The sequence below is a fragment of the Larus michahellis genome, chromosome 1, assembly GCF_964199755.1.
Source record: "Larus michahellis chromosome 1, bLarMic1.1, whole genome shotgun sequence".
NCBI classification, from domain to species: Eukaryota; Metazoa; Chordata; class Aves; order Charadriiformes; family Laridae; genus Larus; species Larus michahellis.
The window spans coordinates 67,366,390-67,389,294 of record NC_133896.1 but is presented as its reverse complement, the minus strand read 5'-3'; the positions used below and the strand labels follow the sequence as shown (position 1 = coordinate 67,389,294).

Genomic DNA, 22,905 nt, shown 5'->3' with positions numbered 1-22,905 from the left:
GGCGCGCGCTCGCGAGCCGGGTTTCCCTCTCCCTCCCCCTCCGGGGGCGTGGGCGTGGCCTCGGGCAGCCCCGGCCTAGCGTCACCGGTTAGCGCGCCCGTAGGAAGTTTGACTCTTCTGCTTTGCCGTAGCGGCCGCTCCGCCCGCCCCCCTCCCTCCTTCCTTCTCCTCGCTGGGCGGGAATTGCGAACTGCTGCTGGAGGAACGCAGGCGGGCCTCCTTCCCCCCCACCTTCGCCCAGGTACTGCGGGGCACCCCACTGCCCGGGCGGGCAGCGCTGCTCGTCTTTCCTCTCCCCTGGCGGCGGCGGCGCTGGAGCCGGCCCTTCCCGACCGACCAAGGGCGCGCGCTCCCTCAGGGGCCCGCGCGCCGGGGGGAAGCCGTTGGCAACGGTACCGGCCTGGGGAGGAGGTTGGGGGGGCGGAGAGGGGAAGCGCCTCCTGAGGCGCTTCACCGTGGGGCGTCACTCATCGCCCTGGGTCCTGCCCGCCTCCTCCCTGGCGGGGCTCCGGCCGTGCCGGCCCCCGATGAGGCTCCTGTGCCCCCTGGCCGCGGCGAGCTGGCATTTGGGTTGGGGCAGCGGGAGGCAGCGCGGCTCTCCTCGGGTAAACAGAAAAAAAAACCCCTGTCTAACCTGTGGGATTCCCGCAGAGGCAGTGCCAAAGCTGGTACGGCCAGCCCCGCTGCTGCCAGGCACGCTTACCTTGGGCAAACTGCGGTGTCCCTGATAAAAGCTTTTTCATTAGAAGATAAATGCCTCTTCTTAGACGAAGAGCAAACGGCGCTCAGGAATCTCCCTACTTAATTTTTTTTTGTGTGTGTAAATAAACAAAACCAACACTGAGTTCCCTAGCTGTTATTCCCAGGGGACACTAAAATGAGAGGCTACAGTAAATTACATAGATCTGTAAGACTACACGAGGAATAACATAGCATTGACATACAAATTATCACCATTAAATTAATATCTTGTTGCAGTAAATACAGTAATTCAGACCTCTCACAATCATGATAGCTGACATAGAACTTCCTTTTCAACTGTAAAGTACTGAATCCATTTTAAACTAATTCCCAAAGAATAGCATAAAGCAGGTGAGTATGTGCTGTAATATACAAGACCTTCTGTCAAGCCTAAAGTACCCCCCCCAAAAAAAGAATACTTTACATTGCTGTCTAAGAAGTATTCTGTCAATTTCAAATGTGAATGATTTTCCATTTCAAAATAAGTAGTGTCAACCTGGAGCAAAACAGAAAAACCTAGAGCTAGAGAGCCTTAGGTTTTTCATGGTAATTTAATTAGTGTGTCAGCTTAGTATGGTCTTGCTGCCAGAAATGTCATCTGTGCCTGTAATCACAATGTTTTTTATGATCTGCAGTTTGACAGATCTCCCACAGCTCTTACAAAGTTCAGATGTTTTAAATTCCAGCCTGGATTAATTTCTTGTCTAGTAATTGTATTTGGCAAAACTACAGGTTTCCTACAATTACAATTGGACAGGCTGCTTTTCCATTTAAGTCCCAAACCATTACTCTTGAGTTAAAAAGCCTGCTCTCTTTTCCTTGCAATGACTAAAGTGGCTTATACATAAATGATGTGGTTATAAATCAATCTGACAGGCTTTTAGAAAGAAGTACCAACATAAATAATTTATGATATTTGAGTAATATTTCTGACAGGTCTGGTCTCCAGAACAAGCTCTTTTCTTTTACTCCATCTTTGTAAATGTGAAAGTAGTTGTTTGGGAGTGGATTGTTCACTTTTTGGTTTTGTAACTGTGAGGTGTTACTGTTCCACTCTTTTCCTTCCCTTCTACCCCTTGGTGCAATAAAACAGAGCACCTCTTAACCTCTTACTACAAACCTAGCTCATCGTTTGTCATTACAGGGATATTTTATTTTTTTAGAACATCAGTGAAAGATTATTTGTGAAGGAGTACTGGTTAATCCCTGTAATGAAACATTTTCTATACAGAATTGTGTATTAATGCAAAGAAATTAAGTAATGCAAGAAATAAAGTAGGGTTTCTATTCTTAGAAAGCAAATATATTTCAAATTTAGCACTGTTTGGAACGATCAATTTCATAAGGTGCTGTTGATGCATTTTTAATTGATGAATTTGTGTGGACCCTTTTGTGAGGCAAAAGTGACAATAGGTCCTGAATTTTAAAACAGTGAACAAAATTGTGTAGGAGAGAAGTAATTTACAAGTAACACTGCTATTAAGGAACACGTTCAGAGAAGTAACCAGCAAAATTTGAAAATTATGCAGTCTAAAACACAGCAAGACGGGTGTTAAACTAATCAATTTGTACTGGAATTAAATTTGTAATTGCTGGGGAAACAGGGTCCTAAAACAACTTTCAATAGATAAATTGGTGTTCGATGAATTCATGACAACTGTATAAAGGCTGTTATGACAGAAAACTCAGCATAATGAATAAGGAGATGCATTTCTGACCCTGTGTTCCAAAAACACAGGAATTGACCAGACAGGCTTCATTTCAGATGTTGGACGTATTCAAACATTCTTAAATAGAAACACTCCCTCACAAATGCACCGTGTTATTCTGCTAAGCTTGTATAAAGATAAGGAAGAAAGAGCTTTACACCGTGTTCATGAAAATGTTAATTAGTAAAAAGTGTAACCAGAATTAGTGTTTTCTGTTTAGTGCAGGGAGGGTATCATCATCCTGGACATACCAAAAGCAAACATAGTACTGCCTGATAAGTTTTTAAGGGTTAAATTATGCTTTTGGAGCCACATATATAGATTCCACTGAAATAAGTGGGACTGTTTGAAGGTATGTCAAGTCTGACGTGCTGTAACTGCCGAGAGATTGGTATAGTAGTGTTCATATACAATGAAAGCAAATATATTTAAATTTCTGCAGGTAGCTCAAACTTTCTATATTATTCTTTTTTATTCTCTTGCTACAGAATGTGGCCTGAATCAATACCAATACGATGCATCGATATGGTATTGGCAAGCATCAGAGGCCACTTTTAGTCTACAATAGACATCCAGTCTCATGACCTCACCGTGCATGTTATTGTTTAACCTATAAAACACTGAATATCTTTTTCTTCTGTTGAAGTTAACAGAACATTACCTCACTTTTCTCACATCATCGAGGCAGCTTGCCTAGAGATATTATCAGAAGTCAAAATTGAAGAGTTATGTTGTATACAGTTTTTCCACAGCAATGTCATAATCTATTTTCCACTCTTTTTAAACTGTGGTAGAGGCCTGTCTTGATTGGAAACATCTGCCCCATTATACTTAAAAGATATACACCTGAGCTCAGTGTTAGGTAAAGCAGCCTTTGCATAACAGGTTAATCAATTTATAAAATAGTTTGGAGTTCCCAGAGGAGAGGATACTCCACAGAAATATGAAACTTTTAAAGTTTTTTTGGATGTTTTCTTAGAGCAATGTGAACCTTAGGTTAAACATGTGGCATTATATTTAATGCTTGTTAAATCACTCATTGTTACCTGCATAGCTGTTTGCTCTTGGTGGGCTCAGTGGAATTGCATTTATTGAAAGAACGTTAAAGATTTTTACTCAGCAAACCAAAGCTTCACTGTGAAGGAAATTTACCATATAGAGAAGGATGAGGTTGAAGGAAAAGCCCTCTAAAAGTTCACAGTCTGTGTTAAAGTCATATCTGAGATTGTGTGATGCTACAATTAATTTATTGCAACAGCCATGTTCTAGCTGAGCGTTTCTCAAGTTGTGGTGCTTGCACAATTCATGGTATGCAAACTATTTATAAGTGATGCAAAACCGCCTTACACGTGAAGAGAACTGGGAACTGACACCCCTAGCACAACATTAAGGCACAGTCCATGGTTCAAAAACCTAGCTTGTCAAGACAGAGGGGAACTGATAGGAAAAGAGGTGATTTAGGACCGAAATCTCTTTTTGGGGTAACAGACAGTAAGGTAGAAAGGTGTGTGAGGATGTGTTAATGTAGAAAATTAGAAGGTATCCGCATACTGTCATGGAAGGTAAAGGTGTTGCTGCTGTAACCTACAGTAGTTGTACTTGAACAGATTAAATTCAGGATTATCTGTTCCACAAGATTTGTTTATTTCCTACATGGGAATTTGTGTACACACCGAGATTTTTCTCAGCAGCTGCTCAGTTCACTACCACCATACAAATAAATACCTACTTCTAGAGTGCTGTTGAAAATTAGTTTTTCATATCCAGTTTCCCAGAACAGCCATTTTTCTGATTGTGTACCCAATATGTTCAAATTTTAAGCTTTTGTGTTATTGATTTTATATTTTATTTTTTTTTTACAAAAAACCAAGATCAAAATATGGTAGTAGTAAAAGCTGTTAAGATTCTTTACCTGTTCTAGTCTCTCATGGTAATGTTTTGGAGCACAGTGCAACACCTGTAGTCTTGTGTGTGTTTTTTCTCAGTGATAATAAAACTTTCTGAGAATATTAACAGATAAACTGAAATGAATTCTCTGTAAATAATAAATAATGGTCATAATCACAGAGGCAATAAATTATAATTCCTATCTGTCTTTAAACTGATAAACTGCTTTTATCATCCTGCATACCGAGCAAGTGTATTTTAACTTTAATTTTTAGTATTTCAAGATGTTTTGAAAATACAGCTTTTTTTAACACCGGTTTATGAGTCAGGTAGTCTCCTAGCACTGTCCTGGCCCTGGAGGGTGTTTGAGGCTCTTTTGTACTCTAGTCAATAGTTTATTATCTACCTCAGTATTAATGTTTCATGTGAGTTACAACGTTGTGGGGAGATGAGGGTGAGGAAACAGTATTCTACTGAGGAATGGAAGCTTCTTGCCTCTCCTAGCTCCTGGCTCTGATATTGAGGTAGATTTATAACTCCATTTGCAGAATTAACTTTTCTGTCTTCCGAACTCCTACTCTAATAATTTTGAAATTGAAGTTCTGACACTTTGAAATGCTCTGCAATTGCTTTGAGACATAGGGCTTTGCTGTGCAGCACTTCACTGATTAAAAAAAAAACCCAAACAAAACCCACCACATTGCTTTAATAGAATGTTTGGTTTAAACAAGGCTCACAGCTGAAGTAAGCTGTTCCTACAGGCAAAGCCTGAAACTAAACGGGCATCATCTGCCTCCTTCACACAAGCTGTAGAGTAATACATAATTTTAATACAAACCACTGACATGTTTTTAAACTGTTTATTGCAAAGAAGTATATTGCTAGTATTCTCTATCAGCGTCTGATCTGTTGGATTACAACCGTATGATGTGAAGCTGTTTTCAGCAGAATTCTGTACTTCCTTGTTCTTATTCAGAATCGGTTCCCACATCTTATTCAGAGCTTCATTAAAGGTGTCAGTTTCAATTCTCCAAAGAGATACAATGGTGCACACCATATAAAAACTTAGAGTACTTAACACTGGTTTCAGTTAAAGCAATTTAGCTTCAAAATGCCATCCACCTATTGTGCGTAAACATTTGTGGCAAACTGGTAATAGGGCTGTGTAGGCAAATACACACATTTTGTGCATTGGTTTTTTAAAAGGGGCTTTATAATAATTAAAATCTGATTTAGGCTGCTTGGAGGGGGTGGGGGGACAGAGTAGTATTGTTCAAACTTTGATTCCCTTTGCCACTCACCACAGATACTATTTTTCCTCTCTAATTGTCTCCCTCGGGATGCAATGAACTCTTTGCTTAACAGGAGCAGTAGCCTGCTTAAATCACAAGTGTATCTCCTGGTAATATTAATTTCTATATGTTCTCTTCCAAAACCAAATGTATTTACAACAAATTGCAGCAAACTTTTGATTGAAACACATTCAAATGTATAAGCGCTGTGTAATTATACCACTTTTGGACCAGAAATGAATAATCATAGCCGACCAAAATTAAGGAAAATTTTGTCTACACCTAGCGTAATTACCAGTGCTCACACTTGCCAATGAAACAACTAGTATCCTTTTTCTGAAAATTGTTTGTCAAGTTCTCAGTAGAAAGACAATTTGTTTTAAAACAAGTGCTGAACCTAGAGTACAGTAGAAAAGCAATACTAGCCATGTTCTGATTGACTGTCAAATTACACTGTCTACTGAGGATTTTAGACTTTCTCAAACTGTTTTGACATGTCCAGTTGCCTTGTATGTAGATTGACTTGTCTTATATTTGTATTGCATACAAAAGTCTTAGTGATAGACTACCAGTTGTTTCAGAATTTGTGCAAATACAATAAAAGATTGCCTCTATGAGCTTATATAGAAGTGCTGCTCAGATCTTTTGCATGCCTGTTGTATAAGTTCTCGGCAAGACCACTTCTCCGGCTGCAGAGTGGAGTGGTAATGCAATACTGTACTGGCTAGTTGTTGGATACTGGCTTGGAAAAGGGTGCCATCTACTGAATTATTGGTACAACTTCTTAAAATTCTTACAGGTTCTGTATGGTTTTCAACTCTGCGTAGTTTATATGATAGCATCATAACACAAGACAGTATGATTACAGCCAAAACAATATTCTAAAATAACGACTGACAAGTCAGGGTATAGCCAAGTAAACTTTTAAAAAGTTGCCTCTGCTTTTTATCAGAGTCGAAACATTAATGGATATTGAAAGTGATCTAGGAAGACAGTGCTGAAGAATCTGAAAGGGGGAATTATTTTGTTTTTCTTTACCTAGAATGGTACAATGCATTCATATTTATCTAAAAGGAAAAAAAAAAAGAGATACCATTTGTTACCAGTTTGATATTTAGAATAAAGACTCAAAACATTGTTAATTTTTTGTTCTAGTCTCTGATTTTATGCAGGATCCAGATGCTGTTAAATTATTACTTTGGTTTTTTTGGTTTTTTGTTTGGTTGGTTTTTTTACCAGCAGGGATAATTTATTTATTCTTTAAATAAGATGATTTAATTTAATTCAGGCTCACCCTTGTTGGTTTTATGGATGAAAGACCGGAACAGTGGCTCTGCGTCTAGGATGAAACTAGCCATTTCTGCCTACCTAGTACTATGTATTTAACAAAAGTTTTGACGGTTCTGAAACAACATCAGAAAACAAATTTCCAGTTGGGGCTGCAGCAGTTCCATAGAGTAAGAAGCATAATATTACTGTAATGTCCAACACATCTATTACAGAATATGGGCAGCAGAATTCAACAGCTTTTTGGCTTGTCTTCGTATAGACTATTAGTTCTGTTATCTTCAGTGTTTGTATTTTATCTTTAGGATGCCTGAAAGCCAAGGAAAAGACAGCGAAAGCCACATCAGCAGCGGTAGTTCCAGCACTAGCAATTCAGTTGCTTGCTTCGGGCAGGTCAGTTCCTTTTGCCTGAGAGGGAAATAGAAGTTTTGTGCTTCCGCTTCTGGAAATCTGTTCTGCATATTTACTCATTTTAAAGTTGGATACAGCAAGGCTGGAGTCACATCCATTACCCTAGCTATGCTATACCTAATTATACATTACATTTTCTTCCACAATAGTCTTGGCGTGCTTCAAGTTACAATAAATTGCTCTAGATTCTTCACGAAAGGTGTATGAATTTTCTTCCTTAAAAATGGATCACTTTATTCTCTCTTGTTTCCAGATGGCCTGGATCATGCTTAGACACATTCTCAGTACTGGTTCAGAAAAGCCAACTACTTTCATCTATTAAAAATAATTTTTAAAAAGTTTAAAATAATTTGGGAAAGAGAAAACCGTATCTGGATTGAACAGACCTTTTGGTGTCAAATTCTCTTCTCCATGATAGGCATTTATACATAGCTCCTGAATATGGCATAGACATGCGCACTCTCCCCTTTTTCCTTATGCCTTTTGGTTACAGGCTTGCATTTTAGTGTCAGAAAAAGGCAACGTTATTCCTTTAAGTTTAAATAGAAGCAAATACCAATTAGAGAGGTTTTGCAAGCTTTGGAACTTATATGGTGCACACTGTATTGAATTCTGTGTTCTGCTGAATGATAGCATGGCCAATACATGCATACCCGATATTTGTAGTTTAGGTGGTAAAATCTGTTCTGTCCCACATCAGAGCATAGCAATACAAGCTTTTTAGTGCTTGAATCCTTACGTATGCATTTAGGCTTCTCTAACCTTTTCAGATTATAAATTGTATTTATGTTAAGACAAGGAGCAAAAGTTACAACACTTTAGGCTTCCAGCAATACTGGTGTTATCCAATGATAGCAGTGATGCTGGAGTTATCCAAAGTTTCCTGCATGAGGGGAATTTGCTCAACAATCTTCAAGAAACTCCTATTTTGATTGCTTTTCTGAGCTGCTGCTCTTCCTGCCTGATGGCATATGGTGGTAGAATAAGTTTAAACTTTGGTTTTGTCAGAGCTTTTAAATACACTTTTCTTTTTGGTCACGGAGATATTATGTTTTATTTTTGAGAGGTAAAATATAAGCTCATGTGTGTTTTCTTGGCAACCTTGACTAGGATTATGACTGCATTAAGATTTCAATAGGAAATGGCTCATTTCAGTTCTAATGTAAGTGACGTTTATGAGAAAGCAAAAGGAGTTGCTACAGCTCAATAGTTAATGTTTGTATGCATATACTTCAAGAGTAAGAGAAAAAAAAATACAATGCACAAATGTAATGCACACACACACCTCGAGGTCTTTCCTTGTCTGTTACATCCTGATTCTAAAAATGGATCATACACCTCTTGGAAGGACTGTACATTGAAAAAGGAGATAAAGAAGTGATATTAGGAGAAGAGGGGGAGCTAAAGCAGGGAGAGTGAGAAGATTTATCTTACCTTGTTTTTGTCAAGTATCAATACACAGCAAGCGAATATCAAGCTATCCAGCATGCTCTTCGTCAGAGACTGGGTCCAGAATACATCAGCAGTCGGCAAGCTGGAGGAGGACAAAAGGTATGAACAAATATGCATAGATGTTTCAACTCAGAGTTTTTTTCCAGGAAAACTAGGGTAAAAAAAGTTACAATAATCCTCTTTTTTTTTTTTTAAGTCAATTTCGCACTAATAGTTTAATGTGCAGATATGAAAGCAAAGTCAGCATAGCATAAATTCTGTTTTTTACTGAGCCACAGGTTCCCTTTATGCTTTAAAATGTAGAAGACTGAACTTTTCACTGCTTCATCCTTGTCAAGGTGATATTTACCTACTTGTGGAACACTTAGATATTTTTCTTATTTTTTCACAGAACTGGAACATATGAAGTATTCTATAACATTGGCTGCATTTTACCCTCTCTAGTGCCCGCTATCTCTGCCTTCCCTTGATTAAGTCATATTTGTTGTCATATTAATCCCTTATCACAGTTGCTGGAAGAGGGTAAACCTAAAGCTGCACCAATGTCCTTTTAGTCACATAATCTGAACCTTGAATTTAGCCGGGTTTCCTCAGTGTAAGATGGTGTGTGTAATCCCCCTTTGAAATAAAGCATGTATATATATGTATGCACGTGTGTGTGTACGTATTTATATATATATATATATGTATTTATGCTTTTCTTTTCAGGTCTGTTACATTGAGGGTCACAAGGTAATCAGTCTGGCCAATGAGATGTTTGGCTTCAATGGCTGGGCTCATTCAGTCACTCAGCAGAATGTTGGTAAGTATCTCTTGAGGGTGAAGAAGTCTTTCTTTTCGTTTCACTGTGAGGCCCTGAAGGAAAAGTCTCTTAGCTAAGGACCAGGGTATCTATCCTAGAACTTGGTCACTTCAAAGAACCTGCAGGGGAGGCGGGGGAGGCATGTGGAATTTCCAGGTATCTTGACAGCTGGCAAGAACGAGAGAAATTGAGTAATAATAGACCTTCTGTTTTCTTTGTAGATCTTGCACTGGAATATGTCATAGTCATTATTCTAAGTGTGTTTATGATTATTCTTGAGCTTTTCTAATCAAGTTTTCTGATCTCTATGGGAACAGTCAGTGACTACAGTCAAGAGTAATTACAATTAAACTATTTAACACCCAGCAGCCCTGAGCCAACTTTCATACTCACCTGTAATTTTTATATTCTAATAAGTTAATATTCTCATTTAACATTCCCCTAATCTTTAGGGACCCATCTTTTTCTGCAGATCCTTCTTCTAGCCAATACTTGGTTCTGAGATTTTTTACAGTAGAAAGCTTTAGAAAAATTCTTCTAAAAAATGGTATTTAGGTGATCTTAAAGCTTAAGCTTCTTCAATCTTGACAGCTGAAGTAGTTCCTACCAGAGGAGTATTGTCCTATTTTGCAGATCTGATACGCTTAGACTGAAGACTGGTTGTTGAAGTTGCTCAACAAAGCTGCTTAAATGTACCTCCTCCTCCCCACCCACCCCACCTCCCGCCCTTCAGAAATCTTTTCTTACCTCAGGCTGGTAGATTCTAGACATAAAGCAAGTTACTTCATTTCTTTCCATCTATTCTGTACCCACTTCCCCCCCCTTTTCAATCAAGAAAGGACGGACATCCTTCAAACTTCTGTCTTTTTCAAATAATGCCATAACAAGTTATTCCGTAGAAATTCAGAGACGGAGGGTTTTGTTATGTTTGGTTTTAAATTCCTGGGTAGAAAAAGGGCTTGCACCTCCAGCAGATTTACAAACCAGTTAAACAAATAGACAGATGAGTACAGAAGAACTTTTGGACCCCAGAGTACTTGAACTTCAAAGCATTTGATTTCAGACATGTGTCATGTTTCTGTCAGACTTGCAAGACTGCTAACTAGAGTGCCCTATGTATATTATTTAGCATTGCTTTTGGTGTAAAATAAAGTAGGTTAGAGATTCTGGGTTGAGAATTGTATTGCAACCTGACAAGCTATTCAGGCAGTCTGTCCTGGATAAAACCTTATGCAAAAGTTCTCAAACTGGAGACTTCTAATATATAATTGGAAAGAAATTACATTTATTGAAAACAGTCTCTTTTCCATTGCTGTTTTTTATAAATTGATACTTTAAATCTTTCCTTCCAGCTGAAAAAAAATGTTATGCTTTGAACATTTAGGATATATAGCTGAATGAGAAGTAACATTTACAACTCTTTCTTCTTCCATATGCCTAAGTTTATAGACATAGTAGCAGGGTGCGAGAGTTTGGCAGATTTAGCCATTAAAAAACCAGAAAGTATCAATGTAACACACCCAGGGCATATACGCAAATCAGCATTTTCAAACTACAGTTAGTATTTTGTAAGTCATGCTCCATTTTATAAAAGGCGATACACTATCTTGAGCACATTCAGCAAGTATGATACAGGTTTATGAATGTCCTAAAAGCACAAAATAAGATCTAAATGTGGATCAGGAGTCGTTTGTATTATTTAGGATGTTACTTTTCTCTCCCCTAGACTTTGTTGACCTCAACAATGGCAGGTTCTATGTGGGGGTCTGTGCATTTGTGAAAGTTCAGCTTAAGGTAAGTGGATTTTTTTTGTTTGCTCTGTTTATAGTTGAGGAATTGCCTAAAGCTGCGAATGAAAGTTCATGCATAGATCAGACTGTGGTTCTTGAGGACTTTACTATGCCAGAGAACCTAGCAGTGTCCAAAACCTTCCTATAGAACAACCAGCTAAGAGCGAGTAATTAGGCTTAGGAAAGCACAGCATCTAACAAGAACTGCTGTATGGGCACAAATTCACTTACACTTAATATTTTTAAAATTTTACTGCAGGATGGGTCATACCATGAAGATGTGGGATATGGAGTCAGTGAAGGCCTAAAGTCTAAAGCCTTGTCCCTAGAAAAGGCAAGAAAGGAGGCAGTAACAGATGGACTGAAGAGGGCACTCAAGTAAGTAAAGATCAGTACCTGTAGATTTTCAGAAGTTAAGTGAGAATTAAGTGTTATTTTCAGTCACAGTGAGCTCTCTTGTTTCTCAGGTGCTTTGGGAATGCTCTTGGGAACTGCATCCTAGACAAAGACTACCTACGAGCCGTGAACAAGCTTCCACGTCAGGTGCGGTACGTGGGCTGGTAGAGCAGGGACTGCAAGATGTCCACTGGCCCTGGTCCTCTATATTAAAAAAGATTATAAATAATAATACAATGCATCTCATCCCTGAATGCTTCCAGCTATGAGACTAACAGCCTTTGCCTGCTAGTTTGTGTGAACAGAGTTCTTCCCTGACATTTTGCCACAACTACTCTAAATTTTGACTATTTCCATAGGCAAGATAATTGTGATGAAGAAACAGTATCCTACTCAAGATCTCATGTGACATTTATGGCCGTGTTGCCCGAGTCTCGCTGTTCAGTGGCAGCAATACATACACCTGTCTTCAGAGCAGGTTAAATGTTACCCCAGGAAACACTAAACTGTTTAAACCAGCTTGTTCTAGGTGCTATTTTCTTCAGGTGCTGCAGTTCTTAAGGCTGTTCAAGCTTTGTCAGTTGCAGCAACTCAGTTCATCGCTCTCATCTAGCCACTTCTGCTTTAAATGTGTATCAGCCGTGATACCGGTGTCAAGTTACATATTCATCTCCTTGGTGAAATGGAAGTCCTTGGGAGAATAGAGTCTGTCAAGGCAGTATAAGGCAAAAACCAGAACACATAACTCAGTTTGTTCTCATTGTCAGTGGTAGCACAATCCAGTTTACTCTTACCAATTTTAAAACTTGAACTTACTTGTCATATTCCTCTCATTACTGGACTTTTTCAAGAATAAAAAAAAAAAGGATGGGAAATAACTGCATACAATGATACAATTTTTAATTGCTGCAATAGGTCATAAAACCAGAGGCTATGGGGAGGGCAGAAGAGTAGGCAGACAGTATATCTATTATCTGTGTAACCTACCCTAAAGCAGGTGCAGCTTCTCTGAATTTCTGCAAAATCAGGACTATTTCATTTCACCCTGAAGTCTCCCAAGCTGACAGCCTATACGTCAGCCAGTGGGCAGCGGGAAAAAGGAGTGTTCTTTAGAGTTTAGGGAGCTCTGGCAGAAAATAGGAAGTTTTTCCATGAGAAAGACTTCTTCCTTCTAATAAAGTTTTTAATATGCATAGCCCAGGATATCCTAGAAAAAATACCAGATGGGTTACATATGAAAGCTGCTTGTTGTAGTTGGAACTGGCACTTAATTTTAAGCAAAATCCATACAGTAGCAATGTCAATATATGCATTGATAGTTGCTTTGTCCTTTTACTAGCTATTATTCAAATTCTATCAGGCCCTAATGCACATCACAGCTAGACAGAAAACACTCAACACGGTCCTTGTAACAAAATCTACAGTGTGCCTGTACGTCACCCCTTATCGTTCTTGTTAGAATAGTTAACAGTGGTTTTGTACTGAGGTCTCGAGCAAAGGTAGTTTCTAAAGATGGTTTCAACTTTCAGTTAACCAAATAGGATCCTTCCCAAAACAACACCGCAGAATACTAGATGCATCTATGATAGAAAGGGTGAACCAAACTGTTCCAGACTGGACCCACAAGAAGTTTTAGCTGTTGCCAGTCACTTCAAAAGTTTTACCACAGAACAGCAAAACAGGTAACGCTATTTTGTTTTGCTACATGAGTACACAAATGACCCTGCAGATGTCCTCTGCTTGACTTGAAAAATGTGTTGGTACCTAAATTTTGCAACTGAATTATGAGAGAAGGATGCAGTGGACTTGTCTGGATGAGGAATAATATTAGGAAGATCTACGCTCCAATTTATCTAAATGCCTGATATGCTATTACTAGCAAACTGTGGGGCTTAAATGTATGAAGAATTAGCATGTACAACTGCTGTGTACTTTAACACTTACTTTCCTTGCCATAACATGGTTCTTATCCTTACTGAGCAGTAAGGAGCCACATTACATCTTGCTTTGCTTTTCAGACTCCTTGCCTCCTTAGCTTTCAGTTTGCAAGGGAAGAGCTGCAGTTACTTTTACTCTGTGAAGCACGAGGTCAGACAGTGAACCTTCTGAGGTAACCAACACCATGAAGAAATGCCTCTTGTGGAGGTCTTTGGTTCAGAGACAGGAAATTGTGAAGCACACCTTCATCAGTGACAACCATACTTTAACACCGTTCTTTCAGAGCTATCGCAATTTATAAATATGCTGTGATGTAACACAGCAGTCTTCGTAGTATTAAAGTTGTCTTGGCTGTTACTGAGTTTGCACCTCAGTAACCAACATTAATCTCATTAGCTCCTGATGTGTACCAGTTGGTGGCAGTAGGCTTCTAGGCGGTAACTTACCTTGCTGATTGAGGAAAAAGCCGTTTACAACTGCTGATCTGTCGAGTTTCATAGTAAAGATGCCTTCATCATACTAGGATTTACCAGACTCTGCTAGCCAGCCTAGAGCTGTAAGGTGGTTCTATCTAGCTAACTTAAGCTGCGGGAGCAGATCCAAAGTGACACCTCGCCAGGTAAAGATGGTGCAGATCTCTGCTTTGCCAGGGTCATTGTTGATTAGTGGCTTTGCCACAAATTTGTAAAATCACAGAGCCAAACCATCCTGTCTTTAATAAAGAGAGAGTGGTGTAGCTTCCTCGGTGACCACATGGATTGCAGAGCTGAGTAAAGGTTTGCCATGCCCTTTAATACAAGCATGAAGACAGGATCAGCAACAGACTTGCAAGACTGTCAGAGAAGCTGTAGAATTCTACATCGATCGCCCACATCTGTTCTCATTTGCAGAGAGCACAGTATGGGGAGACGCAGGCTGTCTGCCCTGAAGCACTGAACTCTTAAACTAACACAAAGTCGCTTGAATTCAATGATTAACTAACCGAATGACTTTGTACTGAAAGTGTATTTCGGTTTTCTAACTTACTATTCCACCTAGAGCAAACTAACTAGACTGTCCAGCAGTACTGTATAGAAAAAGCCTATGCATATTTCATTAACTTGATGAAGGAAATTTCTGAATATGTTTTTTTTTTTTTTTTGCTTTACTAGATACCCCCTGAGTTAGATTTGGTCAAAACTAAAAGAGAGGACTATGAGCCTGAAATAGAGAAAGCAAGATACAATAGCTGTTTGGAAAGGCAGAGCGCTGGAGGGAGACAATATTGTGAGGTGGCATCTACTTGTAACCCTGGTCAGACAGAGGCTGCTGTAGTGACGGTGAATCAGAAACAGCCAAATGGTTCCAGGTGAGACTGCTGCTATAAATTTATTTTATAAGCTATATTAGAAGTTACTGTACCTTCTAAAACACAAGGTCAGCCCAATTCAGAAGATACTACACAATGCTAGTTTAGTGGATTTTCCTTGCTATTCTTTCTTTATGCATTTTTTTTTCTTCAAAAAACATAATTGCTGAAATCCTGCTTAACTGTGCTTAGTTGGGAGAGGGGCAGAAGCACAGACGCCGCGGCTATTGAATGTGATGCCACTTACCAGCGGAAATTGCGGCAAAAGCAGCTACAGCAACAGTTCTGGGAACAGATGGAGAAAAAGCATCAGATTCCAGGAGTTACTCCTAGCAGCAAACAAGGTAAGTCTTGGCATTAAAAATTGACAGTTTTAACGATAGCTACTGGCAGGCATGGCTTACCTTCAATACAGGAGCCCGACCAGTTTTATCTGCTTTTGTACTCTACTGTCAACGCACCTTTGAGATCAGAGGAAGGAGGATTATCATACTTCTTCTCCACCATGTTCTTAAAAGTGGCAGGAGTGTCAGCTCAAAAACTGCGTCATTAAAACTGCAACTTTCCACCCACCCTAAAGCTTCGTGCAGCACAGCGGCTGTCGTCAGTACCGTTGACATGCTGCACCCAAGCTGAGACCACGGCACTTCTCTGAGGTGGTTGCAGGCAAATCGACATTGCATTAGCTACTCATACGTTGCTCTTTATTCCTGGGGAAGTCTGGACAGCTGCGTGGTCAGCAGGAGCTTGGGGATGGGATAAACAGGCTAAAAACCCCTTTAAAGAAGAGCGGTTGTTCTTACCAGCCATCATCAGGTATAGAATCTTCCCTTTCCACATGCTGCTACCAAAACATAACCAGTGCTAGGACAAAAGAGGGTACCTGGTGGCAGCTGCTTTTCAGACTCGTGCTCTGTTAAGAAGGAGCAAAAGGGTGGTTCTGTATTTCTAATATTAATCTCGTCTTGTGTTTCCTCCATCCAGCAACATCCGATCCTCCTGTGAAGCACAGCACTCCAGCAGCAGTACAGCAGCAACTAGCAATAGAAGAGGAGTTCTTTGCAGGTCAGCCAGAAAGTGTCACATAACAGAGTGTTAAATCATTAGCATTTAAATCACCTTCAGAGTACAGTGTAAACATAAAGTTTTTGAAGGGGTTGGAATAGTAGAAGTGTGAGTATGAGTCTGATCTTAACAATACAAACTTTGCTTGAGTGGCAGGGAAACGACGCCCATCTCTATGAGAGGCTTCACACTTAACACTTTCCAATGGAGTTGTTATACCTATTCAGTAAACCCTTTCCCTGAAGTGATACTGCACACAAACAGAACGTTTTGGGAGGGGGGTGGCTTTTCTTAACGTAACCATGGCTATTTGGGTCACATTTACACCCCGATGCCTGGACGTTGCTCCAGTCCAGAGCACAAGGGGCAGTACCATTTCCCTGCTGTGCGCTGACGCAAGAGATGCTTTTACAGTTTAACTTTTTATAGTGGCCACCACTTGTAGGAAGAGGGTGGGCTGTCCCTGGAATTACCGTCGTTCCTGTAGTACAATACTGTCATCTTTGGTTGGGTCACTTTTTCATTCATTCTAGATGATCCTGAACTTTGGGACATTTCCTTGGAGACCATCGATCTTAAGATAACGGGTCACAAAATGGCAGACCCACCAGCTGGACACCAGACATCCGAAACACCCCGTGGACGTCACCAAATGACTACTCGTAACAGGACACCTCACAGAATGAATTGCCACAAAGCCCCCGCTAGACCTGCACAGTTGCAGCCATCTGCTGCAACCGTGAGCCACCAGAGCTGTGCCAACCAGCACACCCCAGGTACGTGCTACCAAAAAAGTAACAGTTCTGTCTTAACAATGGCTCTCGGCTTTGAAAGCAGCGCTGTTAGATTAGTAAATTGGAGTGGGAGAAACATCCTTCTTTCTTGGATTTGACTGCAGATGCTGTAGTAGTGGGCTAGGTGAACCATCTGTTTTTTCCATCCAGCTGTCGTATCAAGGAAGAGCTAGAATTGAAGAGTACTTTTAAAGGCAGAAACAAAGCTTTAAGAATCTTCCATTTCTTGCTATCTCCCTGTTCGGCAGAGTGCAGCCCCCACAGGAGAAGTCAAAGCTTGAAGAAAAGGAGACTTGAACCTACGTAAGACACCTGATGGTATCCCCACCTCCGTACTGCATTACCTCAGAAGACTGCAGTTGGCTGGTCAGATTACGTAAGGAAGTCTGTAATGCATTAATGGATTTTCCTGTATATTATGGTGAAGCAACACAGAAGAGTTTAATACAGCCAGCGAGAACTTTATGTACTTTTAGGTTATTACATGTTTCAGATGCCTGCGTCTATAAACAAGCAAGCATTTGTGCTTCTGCAGCACTACACTTGTGGCTGTATTACAAGCTAACGTTACACGGAATTTGCCTGAAATGGTAACAGAATTAATCTTTAAAATGAGATGCAATCCATAGCTTCTTTCTCCATTAGCGTTGCGTTTCAGCATAAAGAATAGATGTTTTCAGTAAAATGGGGAGAGGGTGGGTTCTGGTCAGATGCCGAAGCCTACAAGCTGAGGGTGTGAAGCTGTGGCAGCGTCTGCCCTCCAGTGTGCAGCAGCCCTTCGCCCTGCGGCTGCACAAACAGGGTCAGAGCCCATTGCTCCTCCTCAGCATGTTCCTCAGCTGTGCAGGATCCCCGTGTGGTGTGGCGGCAGCAGCACCAACACATCCAGGCAGTCCAGCTGTGCCCGCGCACCCGGGCAGCACAGGGGCAGGAGCGCGCTGGGACTTCCACTTTTTTTTAAATAAGCTTTCAACCCTTTTCAATATAAAAATAAACATGAAATTTGAAAAACAAGCCACACTTGTAGCTGTCCATGCCTCTATACCTTTTTCAAACGATGACAACTCAATTCCTGTTTAACAAGCTCAAAGAAGGGAACACATTCTGGCTGGTTACAAGTAGGAAGCCCAAGAGACCACCACCGTGTCTGCACAGCCTTGCGTTTGCTTTGGCTGGGCAACAGAAAACTTCAAGCAGGTTTTAAAGGTTAGAATAAAGCAACAGCTGTTCCGTCTAGTAGGGTCAAAGGAAGAATTTTTTAAGCACTACTTCAACCTGGAGTGAAAGGGGTTTTTTGTTGTATTGTAGAAATTGTAGTATTTTTGAGAAATGCAGTGCTGGAGACAAGGATGATACCAGATGACTTCAGAGTTGGAGCTCGCCCAGGAAAATTTACACAAGCTCTTTGATTAGTGCAACCCTGAAATCAATGTCAGACTTGAAACAGGAGCCTGTTCCTGCGCTTTGCCATCACTGCTCTATCTGACCAAGTCTCTTGAAGCAGTCTAATGTCAATACGTTTGAAGTATTCAGCATTTACTCCTTTACCTTCACCATTTAATCCATCCTTTTTCCTTTAAGATCCTCTACTATCCACTTACCTCCTCAGCAGGACAAAGAACAAGGCCTGACTTCAGTACAGAGCGACAGGACAAATTATAATTAACTGTAATATATTACATCTAGCAAATAGTTTCACATTTCACTGTACTAGTTTCTCTCCAATTCGGTGCTGCCTTCGGAACAGCTCAGGGAAGAAATACATACCACATGTTTGAGTCATGCGCTCACTGTTGAAATCAGATACCTGTTAGAAAGGGAATGCACAGACATTCAGAATTACTGGATCCAGAGCTGCTCCAGAGTGTTACAACAAAAAAAATTAAGTAAGTGTCTCGTATAAACACAACTGCGTCAGCTTTCTTGACTTTTGTCAAGAAACAGTGCAAGAGTAAGTTCTAACAGTTCTAAGAGAAATCACAGCAATCGGCCTCTCAGGATTGGTCCCTTGGAAAAGGGCAGTAAAACTTACACTTGGACATTGTGGGTTTGGTGGGTTTTTTTTCTCCTTTAAGGCCTTGAGCAGCGTGACTCATAACAGAAGCTGTTCTTAAAATGGAAAGAAATGCAGCAGCAATTAAGTGTTTAGAAATACCAAATAATTCCTGCGAGTCTGTTTGAGAATGACCCCGGTAAAGTAGTTCCGCTCTTTACTAGTACTGTGGCAAATCTGGGGATGGAATTCCTATTGTACGTCTACACTCAAGAGTTTCTCCTCTCCCCAGCGCAGCCCTGGCTCCCTTCCACCCCAGAGAGGAGGGCGAGGGACCCAACAGGAAAAGAGGAGTAGGACTTTTCCCTGTCCAGGACAGGGCCTGCCCCAGGCCTTGCAGCACACCCTGCTTGGGCTTCACTGCCGAAGGGCAGCACAGAGCCCCCGCTCAGCCGCCTCCACCCCTGCTCCAAACAGGGAGAGACACCAACAAGTTCTTGACTGTCACAACGGAGCACGTTTCTCTGTTCGGTCACTTCTTGACAGTCTTGGCCATAAAAGCAATCGCATGGCTCACGTTACCCCGCGCACCTTCTCCCAGTCCCATAGGCCCCTCCTCTCATAAAGAAGATCCATTCCGTGAGTTATTCTTTCTAGTAGCCAGTTTAGAGTATTCTATTAAAAGGCTCATTATCAATCACTGCTTTTGAGAAGTTAACAGTCACATTAAATTGGGTTTCTTGTACTTTCCTGTGATAAACTGATAAATTGGGTTAATCACTCCAGGAAGAGGACGGGGAGGCTGGAACCTGCTGTTCAACAAGAAAACCCACGGCTCAACAAAAGCGGGTTTGGTTTATTTGAATGACTTCATTAAATAATTCTACAAAGGTAACAAATCGCAGCACAAAGCGCAATCATACAAGAAGCGCAGTGCCTGGGTTTAGTGCAAAACATACAACTAACTACAGCCAGGGAAGCCCAAAGTTTCAATTCATTTTATTTTTTTTATTTTTTTATTGTTTTTTTTTTTTTACAGTGTACATTGTTAAATAATGTAAAGAAAACGCTTGTAATTCAGAAACAGATTTTATGTGGAAAAAGATACTCAAAGTGTAATATTAAACAAAATAATTTAACAGTTCAGTAGCATTAGTTTATTCCTCTAGACTTCAGTTATTCATCCACAGGAGGGGGGGGAGGGGAAATAAATCAATGGTAAATAAAACCAGTTCTTGCATAACATTAAGTGAAAAAACGACCTCAAACTTATTAGATCAAAATTAAATAACCACGTGCTGCATCCAGCTGATTGGTTCCCCTTGTCACAAACACTCCCCTTGTTTCGTTACTGCCCCGGGTTTGTCACCGCTCCCGTCTCCAGAGCTCCCCTCTCCCCTGGCGCTGGGTGCTGGGGAAACCTCCCCGCACCCCTTCAGAGGGAAGGGACACCCCCCGCCCTTGCTTCCTCCCCGCTTTCCACCACACCATGAGCCTCCTCTCTCATTCTGCGCTTCAGTTACAAATAAACCTCCCAAAAATCTGTGGAACTGGGAGCCCCCCACTGCCTCGACACTACCTTTTCTCCCTCGGGTGCTGGTTCGTCTCCAGCCTGTAAAATAAGTGACAGGAAAGGAACAGATATTGCGCCTTTCTTTATAAAAATAAAATGTGAGAACATCCGCAGACAGAAAAACTCCCTGTTAAGGCTCCACAGGGGAACAGCCCTCCCAGAAAAAACAAAACAACAAAGAAACAAACGTTCAGGCAAGTAACATCTCTGTGGTGTACCAGCTTCCGGGGTACCCGTGAGCTGCTCCCAAGTACCCGGCAGCTGCTCTCTCTTCCCGCACAGCTTTTCACAGCACTACATAAATACTGGCTGGTATTATTTTTTACTTTGAAGAGGAAACCAGTATTATTTATTTTTCTTTTTTTAAATATGAAAAGGGAGAATGACCAAAGCAGAAGGTACAGTACAGTTACTGAGGGGTGACAGATAGTTACAGTCCTGGTACCAGCTTGAAATTTGTCAGAGTGAACAAAATCGTAAATCCTCCAAATGAGAGAGGAAACTTCTTGATGCCGGCTGTTTCAAGTACATCCATTGCCGGCAATGGACGTTGCACCAGGACAGTCTATTCCTGGCTTAAATGGATTTTACCAAAAAAAAAAAAAAAAAGAAAAAGGTAAGAAAAGCAATCCCAGCAGACGAGCCCACGCCAATGAGCAATGGCACCTCTCCCTCAAGCCACATCCTGACCAAACATCTTAACCACTTCGCTGGTGGAGTCAAACTGCATCTTAAGTTGGGCCTTTCCCAAAGATACACATTCCCGCCAGCCTCTCTCCCTTTCCGATCCTGCCTCCGTAGACAATATTGGTTAGTCTCGTTTTAGCTTCACCCACAACCCTCCATTTCCCACCCCCACCTGGCCCCTGTCACACCAGCAACTTCAGATCTGCCCGCCTGGACAAGTTTCCCCAACACGCAGAACGTTGTTCCACAACCCGCTGCCTCAATGACTCCCCACCCCCCCTTCCACGCACCTACTCTAAACGGTAACGGTAGCGCTAAAGAAACTCCAACGTCCCACCAGTCACCAGGGACGAATCATCCCTCCTCCTCTGAACTTGCCCTCTGTCCACCTGGGGGTCTGCTGGGAAGACGATGCTAACTGCAGAAGCAATAGAAGTCCAAGGCACTAAAATATCCAGCAAGCATACTGGGAGAACAGACAAGTATTCAAGTACATTAATTTATACAATTTTACATTCACATTTATTTATCTAATACAATGAAAATACAAAGGAAAAAGTTAAAGTGTCTCCAATAAGTATAAGGATATAGCTAGCTTTTTTTCCCCATTTTTTCTTTTTAACTTTTTTAACCCTCTATATTCCACTCATTTTTAAACTACTGTTGTCCAACAACATTTATATATCACAGTGTTTCCACATCAAAACTGATGGTAAGTACATGTCCGCAGGGAACTTTTAAAAATTTTTAAACAATTTAAATTGCTCTAATGCTGCAGTCAAAGCTGTTAATATCTTACTTAAAGCAGTAATGACCTATCAAGCACGGGCTGCACTGCAAGTCCATTCGTGTGCCCCGTCATTTCGGAGCCAGATACGATTGACTGGGGAGAGGGAGAGGAGGGGGATTCGGACAGCTTTTCTCCTGGTCTTGGTTCTTCAGGGAGAGATGAGAAGCGTGCTAAAGCCTCATGCTAGGACACAGCTCTCCCACCTCAACACGTGCGGATTCAGCCTCAAACCAGAGAGAAATTTTACAGCGAGACCGCATTAACTGACCCCGTGACTTCTCTTCACAGCTCTCGTTCCACACAAGAGCGGAACCCCTCGGTCAAAAGCACTGTCCCATCATAAGGATGCCGATCATCCTCCTCCCCGCCCTTAAAAGCGTGTGGGGAAACTCCCTTCACAGAGAGCTGACAGCAATGGTTGGAAAAGAGAAAATTCATTCCCAGTCTGGCAAGCTACCAGTTCATTGCAGCACTAGGAGTTGATACAGGGCCCCATCTCCCTCCCCATGTCCTGTCCCGAGGTCTAGCCAGCACGGTCTCCCAGGCGCAGCTAAGTGGTCCGCAGGTTGGAGCCTGGAGGGTTGCTGATCGATTTTTGCAAATTGCTGATGTTGAAGCTTTGCAAAGACGCGGCACCTACGGGCTGGAACTGGCCGAGCGGCGGTTGCGCTGGACCACCCGTCCCGCTCCACGGAGCGGCAAAAGAGGCTGCTGGATAACCGTACTGCTGCGGAGGGCACATGGCCTTTGTGAAGGGACCTAAAGAGGTAGCTGATGATGCAGAGATGGGCGTAGCACCCAGGGAAGATGTCATAGAGATACAGAGCTGACCCGGCGCTGAGAATTTTCTTGCCATTCCAGGGCCCTGAAAGAAAACCCAACCCCCAAGAAGAGTTAGGCAACCGTGCTTAAAAACCACAGCCTCACCCCTTGGTCCACAAGCCGTTCCC

General features: G+C 41.4%; 2 protein-coding genes across 17 annotated transcripts in view; one reads left to right on the top strand and one right to left on the bottom strand.

Annotated features, from left to right (window-relative positions):
- The first annotated feature begins 109 nt into the window (after nt 1-109).
- Nucleotides 110-19,263, top strand: RAD52 (RAD52 homolog, DNA repair protein). Its single transcript, XM_074584014.1, has 12 exons — nt 110-241; nt 7,222-7,309; nt 8,777-8,878; nt 9,488-9,581; nt 11,308-11,375; nt 11,631-11,749; nt 11,839-11,914; nt 14,857-15,053; nt 15,246-15,397; nt 16,038-16,118; nt 16,652-16,894; nt 17,161-19,263. Exons 2-12 carry the CDS (start codon nt 7,223-7,225, stop codon nt 17,217-17,219), a joined length of 1,278 nt encoding a protein of 425 aa, XP_074440115.1. The 5' UTR covers nt 110-241; nt 7,222; the 3' UTR covers nt 17,220-19,263.
- Nucleotides 19,264-19,881: 618 nt separating this feature from the next.
- WNK1 (WNK lysine deficient protein kinase 1) overlaps nt 19,882-22,905 on the bottom strand; it is a 107,319-nt gene continuing 104,295 nt past the window's right edge. For all 16 annotated transcript variants that reach the window (XM_074583915.1, XM_074583857.1, XM_074583886.1 and 13 more), the window contains one exon: nt 19,882-22,820. In XM_074583915.1, coding sequence (XP_074440016.1) covers nt 22,506-22,820 — 315 coding nt within the window. In that variant the 3' untranslated portion in view covers nt 19,882-22,505. The remainder of the gene's footprint in view (nt 22,821-22,905) is intronic.

Excerpts from the sequence above, each read along its gene's own strand:
- RAD52 (XM_074584014.1), top strand. The coding sequence starts at position 7,223 with ATGCCTGAAAGCCAAGGAAAAGACAGCGAAAGCCACATCAGCAGCGGT. Across the intron at positions 16,119-16,651 it reads AGAAGAGGAGTTCTTTGCAG|ATGATCCTGAACTTTGGGAC; the intron begins GTCAGCCAGAAA and ends CATTCATTCTAG. Across the intron at positions 16,895-17,160 it reads TGCCAACCAGCACACCCCAG|AGTGCAGCCCCCACAGGAGA; the intron begins GTACGTGCTACC and ends CCTGTTCGGCAG.